The sequence below is a fragment of the Desmodus rotundus genome, chromosome 2, assembly GCF_022682495.2.
Source record: "Desmodus rotundus isolate HL8 chromosome 2, HLdesRot8A.1, whole genome shotgun sequence".
In the NCBI taxonomy this organism is placed as follows: Eukaryota; Metazoa; Chordata; class Mammalia; order Chiroptera; family Phyllostomidae; genus Desmodus; species Desmodus rotundus.
The window spans coordinates 126,352,301-126,368,334 of NC_071388.1; the positions used below are offsets into that span (position 1 = coordinate 126,352,301).

Sequence of the window (16,034 nt, forward strand, 5' to 3'; positions counted from 1 at the left end):
GAAGATCTGAGATACTATATACAAAGTGTTGGCTCATTCTATTAGTGAAAATTCTTGCAGGATTTTATTTTCTTTAGTGATGTTATTAAAATCCCTATGATTATTTTCTTTTTGCAAGTCCAATCTTCCCAACAATACTGCAAACTCCTCAATAGCAGGGACAGTCTGTGCCTTCCACTTCCAGTCTGTATGCCCCATACTTCTAGCACAGTGTGAGTCACTGAAGAGCATGGTGGCCAGCATTTGAGATTTTTCAGGGAAGTCCTAATTTTGAATATCCCATCTCAATATTCCAAATCATTAAAATATCTCTCACATTGCATTTTTTGAAGTCATCAAACTACCTCCACAAAAATCCTTTGTCAGACTCAATGTCCCAATTTCAGCTTTTGACACCATAATCACATGCTATTTCATTGAATGGGCAATTTATTTACAATGAACTGGCATTTGGAGAAAAGCTAAGAAAAATAAACAAGAAAATAGCTAGAATTGGTCTTTAATGTTCTAAACACATGAATGCCTTCAGAATTCATGGGTTAGACAATGTGAAGCTTTTTTCTTGAGGAGAACATGTACTTCACCCCAGAATCGGTACTCCTTGATAAATTCACCCATCCAGTTAAGAGGATACTATTGCCCTTCAGGACCTTTCATTGACTGTTGCAACAGAACATAATATAAAATATTAAGTTAAGACTAAATACAAGAAAGAAAATGTGTAATTGTCAAAGCAAACAACAGATGTTGAATCTTATAGCTGCCAGAGAAATGGCATGGACATGTGGGCTGGAGCACTCCAAGGAAAGAAAGGGGTCAATAATATTTGGAGACCTGGAGCGGAGGAGAAAGGGCACTTATGACTGGGGCAAGGGCATGAACAAATGTTGATACCCAGGGTCAATGAGGAGAGAGTGGACCACAGGGGAATTTACACTTTACTTCTGAAGAGTTTGGGAAAGCCACGGAGAGTTCTGAGTAGTGTCTTTTAGGAACATTGGTACTTTAGGAAGATCATTATGGTATAGAATAGAAAGGCAGAAACAAAAATTTTAAAATAAAGCTAGAGAGGATTTGTGACATATTGGCCATAGATAATGAAAGGTGGGTCCAAGGGGATGGGGTTGGGCAGCAGGGAAGACCTGAAGCCAGAGGAGGTGGGCATTTGCTGTTATGGAATGATAACAGCTGAGGTCAGCAACAGAGCCAGCATGTAAGTAGGGTGTCTGGTATCTTTGGCTTTTAAAGAAATGTGGCCTTAGCTTTGTGCAGTTTCCTAAACTTGACTGAGCATAGTATTATGCTATTCCCTTATTATAAATAAAGACTCCCAGATTCGTTTGATATAGTAGGTCTGGAATAAGGCTGGAGACGCTCCCATCTTTTTGTTTTAATTTTAAAAGGACTAATGGACTCTTTTAAAGTAGACTTTATTTTTGGAGCAGTTTTAGGTTCACAACAAAATTGAGTGGAAAACAGAGCGTTCCCAAATATTTCCTGACCCCTCCAAACACAGCCTCCTCACTATCGACTTTCAGCACCAGAGTTGTATGCTTGTTACAACTCATGAATATACATTGACACAGCATTATCATCCAAAGTCCAGAATTTACATTAAGGTTTACTCTTTGGTTTTGCACATTCCATACCTGGACGAATGTATAATAACATGTATCCACCATTATTGTAGCATACAGAGTAGCTCCACTGCCCTGAAAATCCTTCGTGCTCCACCTGTTCGACACCCCGCCCCCAACTCCTGGCAACCACTGACATTTTCATTGTCTCCAGGACACACCTTCCAGCCCCCGTGCTCTCTCCCTCCCCACTGAAGCAATCAGGTGATTTCTCTCATTAGACAACTTCTGCAGACACTGGCGTAGTGATCAGGATCCAGTCCACAATCTTCCTTGAAATTCATGTTATTTTCTAATTGCATTTATCATTACCACATACTCCTTTTGATTTGAGTTTCCTAGGATAAATGCTAATGTTCCCCCCAAATTTCTAATAGAGAATAAATTGAAATAGAGAATTCCTCAAGTCTTTTCCTACCTTTGCTCAAAGTGATGTCACATAATAACAATAGTAGTAATACCCAATATTTATTCAATTCCTTTACTACGTGCCATACACTATTCTAAACTCATGTGTTTTATCTAATTCCAAACAACACTATTAGAACAGTAGCACCAGCATCCACATTTTACAGATGAGGAAAACGGGGCACTGGCATTGGCAACGCGGGATCTCACACTGGAGAGATGTGGGTGCTAGCACCCACAAGCCTTAATGCAACTAGTATTTAAAGGACCATTTGTAAAATAGGCCTATTTCCATTGCCTCATTTGGACACTCAGTAGAGGAGATCTGAGTTAAACATGCTCCTCATTAGCCGTATTGGGCTGTGTCCGGCTTTCCTTTGGTTTTATCTTACTGTCCCCCCTTTAGCTCTAATCCCCTCTTCCACTCCCCTTTATCTCACAGGAATCCAATCTAATGTAGGTATCCTCATATATGTGTATGTCTCTTTTTAAGAATATTTTATTTACTTATTTTCAGAGAGATGGGAAGGGAGGGAGAAAGAGAGGAAGAGAAATATCCATTGTGAGAGAAACATCAATGTGTGGTTGCCTTTTGCATGCCCCAACTGGGGACCTGGCCTGCAACTCAGGCACGTGCCCTGACAGGGAATTGAACCAGTGACCCTTTAGTTCACAGGCCGGTGCTCAATCCGCTGAGCCACAGCAGCTGGGGCTGATATGTGTATGTCTTTATAAAATATACACATGTGGTGCTATTTATTGTGTATGTCTGTGTGTGTTTTAAATTTGCAGAAATTATATTGGTTACTTATTTTTTAACTTAATGTTTGCTTTCAAGCTTTAGCCTTGTGCTTATCTGTACCTCCGGTTGTTTGCTTCTAGCAGCTGTATCGTGAGCATCCACCATACTATTTTATTATCTCTTCCCTTGGCGATGGACATCCAAGTTGCCTCCAGCTTCCCACTCCACAAACAACACTGTGATAAATGTCTTTGTTCAGGCCTTACTTCACGTCGTACAAGTTTCTCTGAGGTGCATGGGCTGAGTGTATTTAATTTTACCAAAAACTGCTGGGGTTTTCTCCAGAATGGCTGTACCAATTCACACTCTCACCAGTAGTGCCTGCCTGTTTTCTTTAAGCTCTTTCTAAGGGAAGCAGACATTGGTTTGGTTGCTGTCCCTTCATCGTCATTACCTAATCATTGGCATTCGATGTGCAGTGTCCTTGGAACTTCACTAAGAGCCAAAGGAGAGAAGACACACTCAAAATCAGGCCATAGAAAATTAAAAAATTAATATACATATCTGTCCCAGCAAATTGCTTTGCAACTTGGATTTATATACTTAGTTTTGAAAATGCAACAGTATTTGCAATATCATTGTAAGTAAAAGAAACACTTTCAGAAATGAAGGATAATTAAAACCTGTTCTTTAATAAAGCTGAACACCAGATAAACAAATAACAACTAGGCAATGACATACAGAGCGATCATCCTGATAAGTCTAGTACCCTTCTGATACCCTACATAGTTATTACAATATTATTGTAATTGCCTATATTCCCTATGCTGGACTTTATGTAGTTTAATCTTTCATGCAACCTTCAAATTAGACCATTCCACAAGTAGTAACTACCATCTAAATAAAAACCAAACTGCAGCCCAAATGTCATTAAACCCAGTCACTACAGTACAGGACAATGTGTTCATTATTTGGCCGTCCATTGCCTCGCACATTCAGCAGGGGCTGGAAGGGGACAAGAACGACATAGAGCAGTATTCCCACATATAGTTCCCTCTGTCAATTAGCACGGACAAACCCACATTGCTTTTTATTAGTGAGCCCCATTTCCTCTTGTGAGCTTCAGTTTGTACATTTCCATGTTAAGTTGTTTCATAAGAAAACTCTTCTCAATTTTCCCTTTAAAATTGTTTTGAGAGAGAGAGACTCATAGATGGAGAACAGATGACAGCTAGTGGGGAGTGAGGGCAGTTAGTGGGAGGAGGGACAGAGCAAAAAGGAAAAAGGACTCAGGGACATGGACAAGCGGCTGTTGATGGCTGGGGACAGGGTGGTATCAGGGGACTGAATGGTAATGGAAAAAATATAATAAGATTATATTTTTAAAAAATTATTCTGATCAATGACTTTTAATCAATAATATTTCATTCCACAGTGATTTCTGGTTTAGCATCTATTGAAGCCCAGTCTCTTTTATGTTTAATTGTATGCATGGTCGATCTATTTATAAAACAAAATCTTTTGAGTACACTGTATGTTTGATTTGGAATCTTAAGAAATTAAGACTGAAAGCAATGGGAATCCTTTTTTTTTTTTTTTTTAAGGAAATATGGCCAAGAACACATATATACAGGGTCCGGCAGAAGTAACAACACTGAGTGTGGTTGGGAGGGTACGTGAATGTCTCACATGAGATGGACAGCAATCTGAACATTTCACCTAAAATGTCATATGGTGTGCTTGAGTGTATATTGTTATGTTACAGAGTTACAAGCCTATTATTTTGTAATAAAAGATTTTTATGTAATAAAAAAGGGGCATTATTTGGGCTGGACCCTAAACAACATTGAGTGGTTACAAGAAGGTTTATACCATGTAAAGTTAACACATATTTTGGTGATTAAAATAAAAGATTGTCCCTGAGTATAATTCAATGGAAGCAATTTTATATACTTGTGCTCACCAGTTTAGCCTATGGTTTAGAGGCATTTGCATAAAAGATTAGAAGGGATTGTCTCAATATTGGAAAACTCAAAAAAGTTTATTACAACAAATCTAAGGATACAATTATTTAAAATTAGAACACAGTTTTCTCTATTTGCTTATCTAGTATTCCTCCTCTGGGACCCCTTTTAGGGAGGAAAGAAAGTTATAACATACGGCGTTACCTAAAACATGATGAAAATGGAGATTTGGCTTACCTATAGTGTGTTTTACCGAGGGAGTTAGGACACAGCTGAAGAAACATCAAGCCCAACAGCAGCCAACATCATTCGAATTCACTGTGGCACTGGTTTCTGGGACAACTGTCAACCCACACTTCAACAAGGGATTCATTTAAAAGCAGCATAGATTTAGATTTTTATCTTCGATTATTTTCCAGTGTTGCACAGCTCAAAGTACTTTTAAAATATATTTAAAGCTGGTTCTGTGTGCACAAACCCTTCAGCTACTTGCAAAGCCACTGCTTAGTTTACGAGCTGTCACCCAGGCAACCATCCACTGTGCATTTAGCTTGGAGGATTGAAAGCAGGACAATCTCACCCAGCAAGGAAAACAAGTATAGTACACTCCTCAACGTTGCTTTTAAGTGCTTTAAAGAGTTGGACCCTTTGAACTTCTATGGTTGGCACCAACCCAGAGGTTTTTCTCCAGGAAAGCCATTGTAATTGCTATAATGTGCCAAAAGGGCCCCTTTCCAAGCCTGAATGTTACAGAATGAGAACCCAATAGATTACCCTCAAACTACTTGTATTCTTAGCGTCGTGCTTAAGAAAGTACCACTGACTGGAAATTCTTACATTAGAATTTTTTTTTTGTCTACACTTGTGATATTTCAAAGCAGAAGCTTTAGTAGATGTACTGCATTTCTGTGAGTCACAAATAGTAATAAACCCAGCTGTATGTGACTTTAAATTCTGGACTACAAAAACATGCTCACAAGAAAGAATACCGAGAGCATTCTAAAACATAAGGCCACCTGGCATTTGTGTGCTGCTAGTTTTTTTCCTGCTATTTACTGAAAGATGCAGGGGGTTCTCTTCTAAAGATGTACGTAACGTTATATATACTCAACTGAACAGGGTACAAATATTTTATCATAACAACAACTAATATGTATCAAATACTTACAAGGTTAGTCCTTTATACGAATGATGTCATTTAACCCTCACAACTCGGTAAACACTATAATCACCATCATTTCCATGTTACAGGTGAGGACATTAAGGCTTAGAAATTTTAAGCCAAAAATTGGTAGAGCTAAGGGATTGAGCCCCATCAGCCTGACCACAATATTGAACTCTTCACCGCTTTTGCTATGCTAACACACAGCTCACACACGTACTTCTTGAGTGAGCGAAGACTTCAGGGTAAAAAACGCTAGGAGATTGCTGGGTTTATGTACACTCTTTCATCACCCAGTTCAGCCTGAAGCACCCTGACATCGATCCAAGCGCCGTCATTCTTTGTTTTACTTCCTACACACTACCTTGCTTCTCCTCCCAGGAGGAATAGTACTGTCTCTTCACTTTTATGTCAAGAGAAAATTATAAGTGGTCCTCTGACGTTGAGGATCTCTGCAGGGTTGGTTACCCATGGGTTCCATTCCATCCAGCTGGTCTGCAATCCATAAATATTTCGATTGGTTCCCCCAAAAGTAATCCTCTTCTCATCTCTCATTTTGAGAAATAGTTATTCATTCAAATCATGTGCTTTCAAGAAATTCAGGTTTTTAGAAACAGAGGTGAGTCAAATGTGCAAAACAAACATCATATTAGGTGATAAGGCCACCATGGAGCTGTCTAAAAGGCTCTAAGGGGGCACGGAAGGAGAGTGCCTACCTTTCTGTGTTGGAAGGAGTGGGGCATATTAGTTCTCCAGGGCGTCCATAAGAAACTAGCGCAGACTGGGCAGCGTAAACAACAAATGCCAGGTGGCCTTATCTTTTAGAATGCTCTCAGTACACCTCCTCGTGAGGGTGTTTTTGGAGACCAGAATTTAAAGTCACATACAGCTGGGTTTATTACTATTTGTGAGTCACAAAAATGCAGAAATTGATTTTGTCACAGTTCCAAGGCAGGAAGTCTAAGATAAGGTTGGTAGATTTGGTGTTTCCCAAGGCCTCTGTCCTTGGCTTGCAGATCACTGTCTCCCACCCGTGTCCTCACAGGATCTCTTCTCTGGGTATTTGCACACCTGGTTTCTCTCCATGCGTCCTAATCTCCTTTTCTGATAAGGACTCCAGTCAGATTGGATTAGGGCCCACTCTAATGGCCTCATTTTAACCTAATCTGCTTTTTAAAGGATTTATCTCCAAATGCAGTCACATTCTGAGGTACTAGGGATTAGGGTTTTGGCAGATGAATATTGGGGGAACACAGTTCGGCCCCTAACAGAAGGACATAGGGAGTCTTCAGAAAGACAATTATCTGAGCTGAAACTTGAAGGACAAACAATTCACCAGGTAAAGGACAGACAGAAGGACATTGCAGGTAGACTAAACAGCAGCATGTCCAGCGAAAAGATAAAAGCACAAAATATTGAAAACCTTCAGGGAGACACATGATTAAATCTGTATTTTAGAAAGAACTTCCTGACACCAATACTGAAAATTAATTGAAGAAGAGAGACAGGTAGAAAAGTTAGATTATTATAATGGGTCAGGAAAAAAATAATGGCAACAACTTAAATCAATGGCAGCAAAGATAAATGGAAGGGGCTCAGTCAAGAGAGTAAAACAAAACAAAGCAGGTTTTCAGGTGTTTCATGGTAGGTCATGGTGTTTAGACCAATCTTTCCACAGGTAACAAATAAAAATGCTGAATAAAATATTTTAGAATTGTCTTATCGGTAAAGAAGAATTAACAAGATAGTAAAAAATTACCAGGCCAAAGTGTAGGTAAAAACAAGAACCCATATTGTCTAAGAATGACTGCTATCATCACTTCTTTTTAAAATTTTGCTAGTGATTTTTGTAAGCACATTAAAGCTAAAGAAAAAGGGAAGCAAAAAAGAAGACACAAAAAGTCAAAGATTGGAAAGGAAGAAACTAAATTGACATTAGTTATGGTTAATGCAAATCTGTATGTGGAAATGCAAAAGAATTACAAGAATTAATAAAATAATTGGATACAAAATCAAGATCAACTATATTTCTATGTGTTGTCCAAAAAATGTTAGAAAATAAAATTTATGAAAAGGTACTATCTATAATATTATCAACAAATATAAAATGTCTAGGAATAAATCTAATGAAATATGCCTAAGACTTTTATGGAGAAAAACTTCAAAATATTTATTCATAGACTTACAAAAGATATGAATAGAGAGAACATATTCATGGATTAGAAATCTTCTACAGTGTCACAGTCAAAATAATAGAAGTTACTTTGTGGACATCGAAAGTTAATTTTTAAACTTTTATAAAAATTTAAAGGGCCCAAAGTAATGAAGATAACCTGCAGAATAGTCCCTTCTCACCCACAGGGATGCGTTCTAATACCCCAGGGGAGACCTGAGACCGGGGAAGTGCTACACCCTATATGTGCTGGTTTTCCTCACACATACACACCTATGGTAAAGTTCAATTTATAAATTAGGCACAGCAGGATGTTAACAACACTAATAACACAATAGAACAATTATAAGAATATACTGTAATAGAAGTTTTGTATTTGTGGTCTCTCTCCTTTCAGTTAGTTTTATACGTTTCAATTCATACCTATTCCTGAGCCTGTGTAACCAACCATCCCTTACTTGCAGCAACTGGCTTTGTGTCACTGGTTTTGGGCGATCCCTTGCTGAAGTCTTTGTACAGGCTCAATGCTTTCTGGTGCAACACGTTGCCATCAGTCAGAACACGTTTTCTGTTCACATCTTCCACTCATGAATATCCCTTTTCCGCCTTAACTGAGCACTTATCATGCACTGTAGCAGTAACTATTTCATTCTGAGGTATGACCTCAAAACTAACACGGATTTCTTTTCCATTCTTCATAATTTCGTGGATAGAAGTTTTGTTCTTACCATAAATCTTAACAACCTCAGCATACACCATTTTCCCCCTTAAGTTGAGAACTTTAATCTCTTAAAGGAAGCACTTCGTGGCTTCTCCGTGGCATATCCAGATTGCCAGCACCACTCCTCTTGTGTTTTGGGGTCACAGTTAAGTAAAGTAAGGATTACTAGAACACAAGCACTGTGATACTCTGATGGTTGATCTGATAATTAAGAGGACTAGTAAGTGACTAATAGGAAAAAGAGTACATATATTTCTTTTTTAAAAATACTTTGACTTTTTAAAAAATATTTTATTTGTTTATTTTTAGAGAGAGGGAAGGAAGGGAGAGAGAGAAGGAGAGAAACATCAATGTCTGGTTGCGTCTCACGCGCCCTGCACCACGGACCTGGCCTGCAACCCAGGCATGTGCCCTGACTGGGAATCAAACTGGCGACCCTCTGGTTCACAGGCTGTTGCTTAATCCACTGAGCCACACCAACCAGGGTAAGAGTATATATATTTCATCATCTTATACAGAATGGACTGCATTTTAAAACCTATGAATTGGTTATTTCTGGAATTTTCTATTTAATGTCTTTCAGACTACAGTTGACCACAGTCTGAAACTGCAGAAAGCAAAACTGCACATAAGGAAAGCAAGTGGCCCTGTACAGCATTGTCTCAATATGCCAAGGTTGTGGGTTCAATTCCCGGTCAGGGCACATACAAGAAGCAATCAATGAATGCATAAATAAGTATAAAACAAATTGATGTTACTCTCTCTCCCTTCCTCTCCAGAATCAATGACTATATCCGCAGGTGAGGATTAAATAAATAAATATATATATATATACATATATATATTTAAATTAAAGCTTCTGTTCATACAAAGATTCCATTAAAGGAGTGTGACAAATACAGAGGTGACTTGCAGAGCCCCATTCAAGAGATGACTTGCTGTCCAGCTGCAAGGAGTGTAGTTGGACAACAGCCTCCAGCTGTTAGCATCCTCCGGCTGTTGAGCCAAAGTCACAATATGCTAAAGGTGGTTCCCCAGCCAGAAACTGAGCAAACTGCAATAGCCAAGGTCACTTTCCTCTTGGGGTGGTTCCCAACCAATGACCAATTGAGCAAGGCAGTGCTAGAAGGTATGTATCATTTCTGACCAATGGCGGGCTCATAATGGAAAATTTTTGTCCTGGTGCTCCCTTGTGGGCCAGCCAAGACATTTTCAGGTTGGAGTTGTTGCCTGACAATTCCTGCCCAACCTTTCCTCCTCCCTTTTCTTTCATAGGTGTTACTCCTCAATAAAACTTGCACTTTCAATTCTATTTCAGTGTCTGCTTTAGGAAGCACCAATTTGCAAAAGAAAGTGAAAAGGTAAGCCACAGAGTGGTGAAGATATTTGCCGCTTATGTAAACAATATAAGGCTTATATGCAGATTTATAAATAACTTTTAGATATCAATAAAATAAAGATAGACATCCTTATAGGAAAATAATTTAAAACTCTGTTTTCCACTTAACAAAAAAGGAATATTTCAATGGCCAACAAGCAATGAAAATGTATTTAATCTTACTAGCAGTAAAGGAATGCAAATTAAAATCATAGTGAGATACTCTGTACACCTAATGGAATGACAAAAAATTTTTAGATCTGAAAATTTCAAGTGTTGGTGTTGATAATAAAAATCAATGAAAAAGCCCTGGCCATGTGGCTCAGTTGGTTGGAGTGTCATCCCCTATACAGAAAAGGTTGCAGGTTCAATCCCCAGCCAGAGCACATGCCTGGGTTTCGGTTTGATCCTGTCAGGGCACATACGCGAAGCAATCGATCAATGTTTCTCTCCCATGTTGATGTTTCTCTCTGTCTCTCTGTCTCTATCTCTCTCCCTTCCTCTTTCTCTAGAGTAGATGAACATATCCTTGGTTTAGGATTACAAATAAATAAACACATTTAAAAACGGAATAAGCATTGCTGAGAGGGTCACTTAAAAAGAGTGGGAGGCTATGAAGGAAGCGGGGCCTAGGCAGCCTGTTCACATCTCGGATCTCAGTTCTCACAGCTGCTATTAACCTGCTAAACCTGTTGCTAATCTCAGCTCAAGGTCAGACATAAACGTCCTGGAACAACTGCAGTATGGACACTGTAGACTTCAGCTTCTTGCTTGTAGTTTTTGTCCCCTCATTTGCATATTGGAACTAACCAATCCTTGTTAACCTAACCAGCAACCCTTCATTTGCATGAAAGAATTGAGTTTTGTGGATTTTGCCTTTATAAATCCTTTCTTTCTTCTCCCCAGGTTCAGTTTGGTTTGCTACCTGAATCTGCATCTCTCAGATTGCAACCGTTTTCCTCAAAAAGCTTATATCAAGTATATCTTCATAAACCACTTTGAAACACTAGCATTATCCAGTAATGTGGAAAACACTCATAGCCCATGACCTAAAAAATCCACTCTTACAATCCTCACAAATATATACGAGGACACCAGTACAGGTATATTTCCAGTAGCATTATTCACCAAAACCCAAAAACAATCTAAATGTCTATCAGTAGTTGAATAGACAAATAAATTGTGTTATATTCATGTGATGAAATATCATATAGCAATAAAGTAAGTACTACTATACACAGTAGCATGGTTGAATCTCATAAGCAAAATGAGATACTCACAGAAATATATGATTCTATTTAAGGCAGGCAACATTAAACTATATTGCTTAGGGATGGAATCTTATTACAGGTAAAAGTATGTTATAGTAAAACTATAAAGGTTAGTGAGAATATCAACATGAACGTCAAAGTAGTACTTACCTCGTGCTGCGGAGGAGCTATAATTGGTAGGGGCACATGAATGCTAGTAATGTTCTATTTTGATTTTACCTGGTTGGTATGTGGATGTTTAATTTATGAAATAGTAAAAATAAATTTTCGTTTGTTCTCTTACTATTTTCTTACAGACAAATGTAAGGGTCTGTAAGACCCTTTCTCATCTACTAGGCTGGGACCTAGTAGATGAGAAAGAATAGATCATATAAGAGCCTGAGGAAGCGCATTGCACAGAGAGGGTGCCACCAGCTCAAGGGCTGAGGAAGCAGAAGAACTTTTTAAAAATGTTTTAAATTAAATTTATTGGTGTGACATTACCTTAAGCTTTGTTCCAAGAACTAAATAGGGGATGATTTAAGCACACTGATCAAGGGCCAAGGTGGTAGCTAGCATATGAGGCTTGCATAGCAGGAATGTGTTGAACCACGCAGGCCACAGTGAGGAGTTTGAATTTTATTCCGAGGGCAATATACCGGTAAAGCCATTGATGGGTTTTATTCACTTATTTTTTTCATGCCCTAAGTTGATTTACAAACACATCTAGTGTTCCGAGTTCAACAGTTTGATCCAGTTTTCAAAGAGACTGCACCTCTTAAAATGCTCCTCTTCATATCTGTTTCATGGATTAACTAAAACATCCTTATATTTTAAGCAGTTGGTGTCTTACTATAAAGAAAGGTGCAGCAAATCCAGATCCAAAGTACGAAGTCATCATAAGTAGTAACTGCCACTTGTTTTCCACCGAAAATGGCAAATTCTTCCCTGGACCTTCCTCAGAATGGCTCCTACAGACCGCAGAGGTGGTGAATCTCCAGATGCTCTGCCCCAACATTTGGCTGTTGGAAGCCCTGCAAAATGGGCATAAATTGAAAGCAGAAAAAATGGCGCTAACACACTAAGGCCTTTTTTCGAGACCTTGTCCCCTTTCCTGCAAGTACGGAAATGGTGATGGGTTTTATTTTTTTTAAGATTTTATTTATTTATCTTTAGAGAAAGGGAAGGGAGGGAGAAAAAGAGGAAAGAAACATCAATGTGCAAAAGATACATGGATTGGTTGCCTCTAGCATGCCCCCAACTGGGGACCTGACCCGCCACCCAGGCATGTGCCCTGAGGGGGAATCGAACCGGCAACCCCTCAGTTTGCAAGCTGGCACTCAATCCACTGAGCCACACCAGCCAGGACCATTGATGGGTTTTAAACAGGAAATTGGCATGGCCTGGTTTTCTTTTCTTTTTCTTTATTTCTTTCTTCTCTCTCTCTCTCTCTCTCTCTCTCTCTCTCTCTCTCTCTCTCTTGAAGGTCATTCTGGTTTAAAACCAACAAAATCAACAACAAAAAACCCCACCCTGAAACAAATAACCGATTACAGGAAGGTAGCAGGATATGGGGTAATTGATTTCCTATATACCAGCAATGAGCAATTGGAATTTGAAATTAAAAACACAATACTACTTACATGAGCACCAAAAAGTAAAATACTTAGCTGTACACCTTTTACAAAAATATGTCCAAAATCTATATAAGAAAAACTACAAAACTCTGATGAAAGAACTCGGAGACAAGTAAATGCAGAGACATTCCATTTAAATATCAAGAAATAAATATAGGAAAATTCAATATTGTTAAGATAGCACTTCTTCCCAACTTGATTTATAAATCAATGTATTCTCAATCAAAATCCCAGCAAGTATTTTGTGGATATTGATAAACTAATCTGATTGTAAAGTTCTTATTGAGAGGCAAAAGTTTCAGAAGGGAAAACACATTATTGAAGAGGAACAGTCAGAGGATTCTTAAACTTCCCAACTTCCAGACTTACTTAATGTTACAGTTATCAAAACAGTGTGATAAGGGTGAAAGAATATACAAATAGATTAATGAAATAAACGGAGGGCTTATGAATAGAACCACACAAATAGAGTCAATTGATCTTTGACAAATGAGTAGACAACTCAATGGAAAAAGGATTGACTTTTCAGTAAGTCATGCTAGAACAAGTAGACATCCACATGCAAAAAAAAAAAAATGAGTCTAGGCACCCACATTATACCCTTTACAAAAACTAACTGAAAATGGATCACTGCCCTAAATGTAAAACACAAAACCATAGAACTTCTAGAAGGCAGTGTAGGAGAAAAGTTCAGATGACCTTGGGTTCAGCAATGACTTATTAGATACATACAACATTAAAAACATATTCCATGAAAGAAAAAAATCAATAAGTTGTACTTCATTAAAAGACACTTTTGAAGGAATAAGACAAACCATAGACTGGGAGAAAATCTTTACAAAACACATTTCTGATAAAGGATTGTTATCCAAAACATACAAAGACATCTTAAAACCCAACAAAAGAAATGAACAACACAATTTAAAAAAGGGGAAAATATCTGAACAGAAACCTCACCAAAGAAGATATACAGATACTCCACATTATATGTCATTAGGGAACTGCAAATCAAAACAATAAGATACCACTATACACCTATTAAATGGATAAAATCCCAAACATTAACAGTGCAAATGCTGGTGAGGATGTGAAGCAATGGAAACTCTCATTCATTGTTGGTGGAAATACAACATGGTACAGCCACCATAGTGGCTGAGATAGTGGTTGGAGATAGTTTGACAGTTTCTCACAAAACTAAATCATTTATTCTCTTAAAGTATAATTCAGCAATGGTCTCCTTGGTGTTTACCCAAATGAGTTGAAAACGTATGTTCATACCAAAACCTACACACCAACGCTTATAGCAGCCTTATTTATAAATGCCAATACTACTTGGAAGCAACCAAGATGTCCTTCCATAAGTGAATGGATAAATAAACTGTGGGATATCCAGACAATAAAATGTTATTTGGGAATAAAAAGAAATGAGTTATCAGGTCACAAAAACACTTGGAGGAACCTTAAATACATATCATTACATGAAAGAAGTCAATCTGAAGATATTTCATACTGTAATGGACACACAGTGGATTTTTAGGGCAGTAAAACTATTTTGTATGATACATAATGGCAGATATATTGTGTCAAAACTCATGGAATACACAACACAAGGAGTAAATCCTGATGTCAATTATGGACTTCAGTTAGTAACATATTAATATTGGTTCATCAATTGTAACAGAAGCACTGCACCAATACAAGTATAAACAATGAAGGAAACTGTGTGTGTAGGTTGGGAGGGGGGAGGTATGTGGGAACTCTGCATTTTCCAATCATTTTTTCCCTAAACCTAAACCTGCTAAAAAATAATAAAGTCTATTAATCATGTTTTTAAATTAAAGGACATTGAATGGAAGGCATTTTTACATAAATAGAAACTGAAAGGATTTGTCACCAGCAGACTGGCACCGCAAAATGTGCTAGAGGAGGTTCTTCACCATGAAGCAAAATGATACCAGATAGAAAGGGGACCCATAGGAAGGAGTGAAGAGCGCCAGAAACAGTAAATATGTGGGTAAAGATGTTTTAAAAAGTGGGGTTATATGTCAATTACACCTCAGTAAAAAAAAAAAAAGGAAACTGGCCAGGTAAATTAATTTACACGGTGGAGGGCTCTAACATTTAATGAGAATGATGCTGTACATTAACCATAAGTAAACTGTGAAAAGTTAAGGATGAATATTTTCATTCCTGGAGTTACCACTAAAACAATCCTCTAATTAGTAAACCTATAATAATGCAGAGATATAACTAAAAAGCCAAGAGATCATTTTAATTTATTAATCCAAAAGATAAGAAAGACAAAAAGAAAAAATAATAGATAGGGCAGGCCCTGGCCAGGTAGCTCAATTGGTTGGAGCATTGTCCTGATAGGCCAAGGTTGTGGGTTTGATCTCTGGTCACGACACATACAAGAAGCAACCAATGAGTGCATAAATAGGTGGAACAATAAATCGATGTCTCTCTTTCTCCCTCTCTTTAAAAATCAAGAAATAAAAAGTAATTTAAAAAGTAGATGGGGCAAATAGAAAACAAATTAACAAGATTGTAGACATAAATTCAATCACATAAGTAATTATGTTACCTATAACTAAAAGGCAGATACTGTTAGAATGGATTTTAAAAAACTCAAAATATCTGATGTATATGAGAGACACGTTTTAAATATAAAGACACAGGTTGAAAGTTAACAGATGAAAATTTTTTAATTGCATACCATGAAAAAATTAATTTTAGGAAGTCAGAGTGACTGTATTATTATCAGATAAAATAGACTTTAAGACAAAGGGTATTAGTAGAGACAAAGAGAAATGTTTCATAATGATAAAGAAGTTAATCATCAAGAAGTCCTAACAATCATAAATTTCACGGGAGGTACAGTAAGCATAGGGCGGTTTAGGTAGGGAATTGGTAAGCTAGGCAGATTGCTGGAACAGCCAGTGGCTTCAACCTTAGAATATGT

At 37.8% G+C, this 16,034-nt stretch overlaps 1 protein-coding gene and 1 pseudogene across 2 annotated transcripts in view; both read right to left on the reverse strand.

Moving 5' to 3' along the window:
• Positions 1-6,661, reverse strand: part of MAP3K19 (mitogen-activated protein kinase kinase kinase 19) — a 79,196-nt gene extending 72,535 nt beyond the window's left edge. The window contains exon 1 of one of the 2 annotated variants that reach the window (XM_045203160.2): positions 6,630-6,661. In XM_045203160.2, the coding sequence (XP_045059095.2) occupies positions 6,630-6,656 (27 nt within the window). In that variant the 5' untranslated portion in view covers positions 6,657-6,661. Of the gene's footprint in view, positions 1-4,988; positions 5,253-6,629 lie in introns of those variants that run through there. The other variant, XM_024569731.3, reaches the window with a different exon arrangement.
• Positions 6,662-12,199: 5,538 nt separating this feature from the next.
• LOC112313159 (cytochrome c oxidase subunit 7C, mitochondrial pseudogene) lies at positions 12,200-12,453 on the reverse strand (annotated as a pseudogene).
• Positions 12,454-16,034: the final 3,581 nt, after the last annotated feature.